The 7,316-nt window shown below is 34.3% G+C and overlaps 1 protein-coding gene across 6 annotated transcripts in view; it reads left to right on the top strand.

Annotated features, from left to right (window-relative positions):
* The window catches only part of LOC123557908 (glutamate receptor ionotropic, kainate 2-like), a 107,250-nt gene extending 100,139 nt beyond the window's left edge, over positions 1-7,111 (top strand). For all 6 annotated transcript variants that reach the window (XM_053544267.1, XM_053544265.1, XM_053544269.1 and 3 more), the window contains 3 exons: positions 944-1,770; positions 3,393-3,558; positions 4,243-7,111. In XM_053544267.1, coding sequence (XP_053400242.1) covers positions 944-1,770; positions 3,393-3,558; positions 4,243-4,428 — 1,179 coding nt within the window. In that variant the 3' untranslated portion in view covers positions 4,429-7,111. The remainder of the gene's footprint in view (positions 1-943; positions 1,771-3,392; positions 3,559-4,242) is intronic.
* Positions 7,112-7,316: the final 205 nt, after the last annotated feature.

Here is a 7,316-nt window from a genome sequence, read left to right on the forward strand (position 1 = left end):
GCAAATATTGTGTTACTTTATATGCTTTAAAAGATATCTTCGGATAGATTTCATATTCACTATAACAACAACAGTTTGTACCTTTACAACATTTCTTCGTACTTAATGTTGTTTTATTTTATGGTCATTTGGAATCATTGTGAGCATTCAGATATTTCCGAATAATAGAGTTCTAATGCGCCGGTGAAATGGCTTTAAGGGTTGTTATATATTTCATTACCATAGACAAGCTCAATCAAACAGGTGCTTGTTTGCGTTTCACGCATCCGAAGGATCTTCTTACGATTTTTTTTATTCATCAAACCGAGTTTTCTAATATTTTGCTTTGTTGCGCTCTATGCTTCAAACGAATCTCTCATGGATGTTTTAAATCTACATAGCTTTTGCTACTGAATTACAGAAAATTGTGGTGGATTTGAACGCGATACAGTTCAATTTCGCATAAGACATTTGTTTACTAACTCGGTTTATGGTGGCCGACTTAATAAAATTCACATTCACATAGATACATTTTGGATGTCGAAGCCAAGGAATTGGGTCAAATAAACATAGAAGATACTGTTGCGGTTTTGAAACCAACTTTATAATACGGGAAGTACATAACGTCATAACGAAATAATTGTATGCTCACGATAATTCCAAAGGACCAGAGAATAAAACAAAAAGTCAATGTTTATTGAAGTATAAAACGTTAAAAGAAAATATATGTTTTAAAACAATTTTAATAATTGATTTGTCTATATTCTTTGCCATTCATTCAAATAAGACGGTTATTCAATATCAAAATGCATTCGCCAAACTAGCTTTTACGGAAGACAGAACTAATATAAATCTGATACAATACGTTGTAGGCTGATTCTTCGCCAACAAGACACTTTGAACAGGATCCGTTGATTTGTATAACCTATAATTTGTAACATATATACGCTCTTTTCCTCGACAGAAAGCCGACGTTGCATTGGCGCCATTCAGTATAACACCGGAGCGAAGTGCAGTTGTTGACTTTACAAAACCCTTTATGACAAAAGGAACAAGTGTTGTAGTGCGAAAGCCTGAGAGGAGCGTTTGGCCATTTCAGTTTTTGTCTCCATTGTCTAAAATTGTATGGATTGCCATATTTCTTTCATTCGTATTCATTGGGCTTTTTCTCTTCGTAGTGACTAGAATTACAAACGACGATCAAACGGATTTTAGGGATGACTTAAAAGTTAGCTTCTGGTACGTGTGGGGAACACTGCTGAGAGCAGATCTTTCGGGCTCGCCACTTGCAATGAGTGGGAGAATCATCAGCGCTACTTGGTGGTTTTTCAGTTTGATAATTATTTCTATATACACTGCTAACTTAGCGGCATTTCTAACCATATCAAATGCACATATACCAATCAGTTCAGCCGCAGACTTGGCTAATCAGGACGAATATAATTACGGCACAGTTGAAGATGGTCAAATAGAGTCATTTTTCAATAACACTAATATTAGCCATTATCAACAAATGCGTGCATATATGATCATATATAACCCTGATTCAAAAGTAAAAAGAGTTGAACATGGATTTGCACGCGCTATGAAGGAAAAATATGCATTTATCTGGGACTCACCAACTGTGAGACATGAAACAGCAAATAACTGTGACCTTATGGAGATAGGGACTCCATTTGATTTGAAAGGATATGGAATTGCTACACAGAAACATTCAAAATATTCCGAACCGTTATCAATGGCTGTGTTAGCGCTGAATGACAATGGAATCCTGTACAGGCTGGAGGGAAAGTAAGTCAACATTCTTTTTGCCATTTTGAGGTTGACTTTTTTTGTAAGTTTATTTATATCAGTTGATATTTTGTCTCCATTTTGTTTTGAAAATAGGTTATATTTTGACATTATTTTGTAACTTTATGTATCACTAATAGTTATATATATATAATGGTTTTGGATGTTGCAGTTGATTAATTGTTTTAATATAAAGTATCATGACATCGAAATTCAGTACCTACAGATAATATATAGATTCTCGTTTTTTATCAGTTACTTTAAATCACATAATAATTATTCTGACACGACCCAATTTATTTTTCTGTCAAGCATACAAGATTAAACCTGTGTTATTATGCAAATTAACCCCTGTTTGTACGTCATGATTATAAGGTCATAGGCGGTGTGCTGGAGAAAGAAAACCGCACAAAAACAAGCAATTATGCAGTGGGTGTGGTCCAGGATGAAAATAATAGAAATAGAAATAAAATATCTCAAACAGAACAGTGCTTTTCTTGAATATAATCATTGTTTGTTGTTCCGACGTGTATCATATCATGAAGACGCATCCCTGGCATATGAAATCAAAAGAATGTTTTATTCAACTACAAATCACAGTTTTGGGTTATATCAATTCTTAAACAAAAGTGTCACTCTTGCCCTTAAGTTTATGAATGGAATTTTTTACAATGATAATCTCAAATTTAATATTGATAAATCATGTGATTTGATATATCATGTAATTTTATACCTGCTTGCTTATAAATTGCTGTTTCAGGTATGTCAAGAAGTAAATTTTACATAGGGCCTAGCAATATAATCTTATAATGCACGTTTATTGAAATAATCAATCTACGGACAAAAATGTCATCTTTCACATCATGACATTAATGTTATTACTCCTCTGAAGGTTCAGAAATGTTAATAATTGATATTTGATGCATTTTCTATAGGTTCGGAATGTTTTTATATAAGGTGCAAACCCAATATGGAGTTTATGTGACATGTAATGAAGGCTAGGCATTCTTTATTTAGATTCAAAATAATGCTGTCGTACGTAAGTGGAAATGAAGAAAATGATATGAAGTCAATGCTTATTTTGAACGATATACTTAAATATGTTTTAATTTATCAATCAAAGGCTAGCTAAAATACGAAGTTGCCACTAAAATGCATGGCAGTTGATAATCGAACACGTCGGCCTTTCTTATGTCATGAATCTGTTCAAGTTGACATAACAGGCTTTGGAAACTAATTTCTCTAAAGTGTATTTTTGTTTATTCTATTTAGAAGAATATAAACTTACACCTTCTGTCCCTTTAGAGGCCAATGAAGGGAATATAACACCATTCCCACCACCAAGTAAAAAAGAACAGATTCTTATCTGTTTTGTTTTTATCTGTGTACAGATTTGAAATGACCTTTCAGAACATGTAAAATTTTATATGCTTTATAAATATAAAGAAACGGATTCATGCGCATGTAAAGTTTCATACAGCGCTATATACCACCTTTGCCCTTCGTCTTCATACGTAAGCATTGTTGATATGTTGCACTGAATACAAAGATAATGTTTTCTTATGAAAGGTTTTCCTTTTTGGTAAAAACGTATCTTATACAATGTAAATTTCTAAATGTAGATGGTGGCGACGTCCAAACTGTCCCGATCCGAGGTCAAATGCAAAAAGTAAGGAAATCGAAATTGAGGTTGCCTCAGGGATGTTTATAGTACTTCTTGGAGGAATTGTTTTGTCGGCTATCGTCTGTTTGATACAATACATCGTCAATAAAAGATGTACGAAATGTGTAAGTATATTTTATCATTTACGTTCAAAATCATACAGTGTACAGTCAGTTTTCAAAATGATTTTCAGTAATATGTAACACTGAAAATTACATTTTACTTTAAATGTATACAGCTATTCACTTTATTTGTTAAGTTATGTAACATCGTTGGAAAAAGGATATTCTTCGTTACTAAAATAGCGAATCAACGAAATACATATGAAGCATTTCTTTATGTCTTCCGTTAAAAACCTTTTACAGTAAGAGTAACAGATTCATCACATTGGTTCCTTATAGACGAGTACCTCTGACATTGGCATTTATCACATTATAATTTACTGGATAAGAATTTACATGTACCATGTTTTCATTAAAGGCACGTCAGATTTTCAAAAGAAGTAAAACGAAGCAAAACATTTCTTGTAGAGATTGGCGCATACAAATAAATGAACACAAACTTCATTTGTATAACATATTATTACACTACAATCTATCTACTGATAATGATCAATATTTATTTAGAAATCTACGACACTGGCCAATTCGATTACCCAGCATTCCCACGAGGGAACACAGTCATAAACTTTAAGATTAATTATGTTAAAACCATCACATGTATGAACATAAAGATATCCACTGGTAGAATCAAGATTATAATAACCTAAATGGCACTATAAAACTAAATGTCACTTTTTATTTTTCCAGAGGGACTTCTGCTCGCCTAGGGAACCGGAAATACAAAGCAATCATAATCACGTAACAACATCGTTAGAAGACCACGTGGATGAGACTACAGTCGTGTTGTCAAGAACTTTGAGCATTGGCGAAAATTGTGTCAATACCAATAAATGGGAAAACAACCATGCGTGCGCTAATTCATCTGTTACGTGACACACAGAAGATCATATATTCTGTGAAAACAAATATTAGTAGGAAATGGCTGAGTTACAACATTGATGAGTTTCGGGAGTATTAACATTGTCTGGCGTAATGAAGGGAAAATCAGTTTGATATGACATACGGGACAGAGAGGTTTTTGAATCATTTATGGTTGGATTGTCTTGGAATAGCAAATAGGAAAGTATAGTTGGTGATGACAATTATCTCGATAGGAATTGTATTGATGGACCTTTGATATTATATAAACAGTTTTAGATCATTGCATCCTATTGCAATTAGAAACACTGTGTTATTGACTAAATGCAAGCGTAATTCTGTAATTCAGAAATATGTTTTACATAGGTGTACATATTGTTTTGAAGTGATATTCAAACTCATATTTTGTTTTTTGAAATCAATATGGTTTCAAATGCCTAATGATTTTCTTAGAAATAATTTGTACAAGCTGATAATTTGAATGCATTAGGTCTGTTTCTTTAATTGATGCTACTCTTCTAAAATACTATAAATTTTAAATGATATGTTCAATTTCCCAGTTTTTTTATGCTGGTATCCATATTTGCCTGTATATTGATGGCTCCGGCTATCAAATGTCCTAATGATTTTTATAAAATCAGTAAAGCAATACGGGTTTAAATGGGCTGTTTCTAAAGTGACAAAATGCATGTAAGAAAATGAATGTTGTGGCTGTAAACGAAAAGTGAGTTTAGTGTAAATGTAAGCCCGACATAAGCAGAAAAAAGAAGTATGTATTGTTCTTGAAACATTGGCGATAGAGTTCTGTTTAAGCATACAATTTTATCCATTATGTTGGTATCTTGTAAGTACATATATATACGCATTTTGTCTATTTAGAAGTAATATGTAATCCAACCATAAAAAGATCCTTCGGAACCTATGAAAGAAACTTTGCAAAATAAGATCCGATTAAGAATGTTCATCAGAGAAACTTCACTTTGCGACACCCGCACTTCTCTTGTTCACATAAAATGTTGATTGAATGTAGGGATAATACACGTTTTTGTGTATTAACATCTGCAGAAGCCAGCGGGATTGTTTGTGACCGGTCACAAACATATCCCAAGAGCTTCTGCAGACGTTAATACACAAAACAAACGTGTATTGTCGCTATTCTTGCATAAAAAACATTACACGACGACTAAATGCATTGTTTTCATATGTGATGACTTTACGATTCCGGTACATTTTTAATTACCATTCTGTCGTTCTTGGAAACGGTAAACATGATTTAAATATCCATAACCAGGGCCCAGAAATCAACAACACTTCCAAAAGCATGTAATGAAGGTTTTTAACCAATTTCTTTATCTGTCATTATAATACAAACATAAAATTACCTATATTTTTACATATCACTTAAAAATGTGGTAAACAGGAACACAATTTCAAAAGTAATAACTTTACATTCGAATTATTTTGAGTACGAACACATTTAGAGTACGGATGAGTACGAACGTAGTGACAAGCTTTCAAATGTTTTATTCGAATTCTTAGCGAAATTAGATAAAAACATTCCGACTTATACTTACTAAAGTCATTAAAATGATTCCTAAAAACAAACAATTGCGCAAGTTACACACAATTCTTATATATTCACGGTTCACCAAAAAATGAATCGACTCCGACTTCTTAAAGGGTTGTAAACAAGGGGTGGAGCGCGCACGTACATTTTTGGGGGTAGTGCGTTTGGTTTTGGTAACTGATACTGCAAAGCATACTATGGATTAGATTGCATCTTATATGCTACAAGAAGAGAATATTACGGCAGAATCAAGACACAGAAACCAGATGTCAATCTGCGCAGAAATACATACGAGGGGTGTTCCAAAAGTAATGTCACTTGCATCGGTTCTCCTATACTGCAAATGTTCTGATCATTTTAACTTGCTCTGCCCTTCAAAATACTCTCCGTCAGCCTGAATACACCTTTTGAGCCGGTCAATCCTCTTTTGGAAGCATTGTTCATACTCTTCTATGGAAACACCCATCAGATACTGACAAACAGCAGATCCAAGGGCATTTATCGATTTGTATCTCTTTCCAGACAGATTATATTTACGTTTGGAAAACAGAAAAAAGTCGCAGGGGGCCAGGTCTGGCGAAAACGGAGGGTGTGGAAGGACGGTAACCTTCTCTGACTCCAAAAACTCGGTCACAATGCGTGCCTTGTGAGCGGGCGCATTATCATGCAAAAGTCGGAGGTACTCAAGTCCTGTTTTGGGGCGGCGACTTTTGTAGTAGTTCTTCAATTTTCTTAGACCAACTTTTTTTATAAATTTTCCTATGACCGTACTGCCTTTTGGTACCGGAATTTGAATGATTGGACCCTTCTGAGTGAAAAAAATACATACGAAACCTTCTTCACCGTTCGTATTCGTTTGGCAATACTTAGGCGTCTCGCATTTTTGGTGACCCAAATCCGGTTGGAATACTTCCGCTTTGGTTCAAAATAATAAACCCAGGTTTCTTTACCAGTAACTATATTATCAAAAATCCTTTTGCTGTATTTTAGGTACATGTTCAGAAGTTTTTTTTTTGCCATTGTTACACGGGTCCTCTTTTGTTCATCTGTTAACAAATGGGGTATCCATCTTGCAGTTATTTTTCTAAGTTTTAGGTGTTTCTTCAAAATTCCATGAACTCGTGCTAACGACAAGTTGCCTTAAGGTGAATCGGGCATCCTTTTTTTTTTTTTTAGCAAATTGAGGATTTTTTCGATGTTACCTTTCGACGTAGTTGTTGTAGGACGATCTGTGCGAGCAGCATCTTTGAGTTGCTGCTGTCCGGTCCTAAGTTTAGCTACCCACCTACAAATAGTCCTATGAGACATTTGACCCTCCCCATAAATGTCGCACACC

Source organism: Mercenaria mercenaria, chromosome 5 (genome assembly GCF_021730395.1).
Source record: "Mercenaria mercenaria strain notata chromosome 5, MADL_Memer_1, whole genome shotgun sequence".
Classification (NCBI taxonomy): Eukaryota; Metazoa; Mollusca; class Bivalvia; order Venerida; family Veneridae; genus Mercenaria; species Mercenaria mercenaria.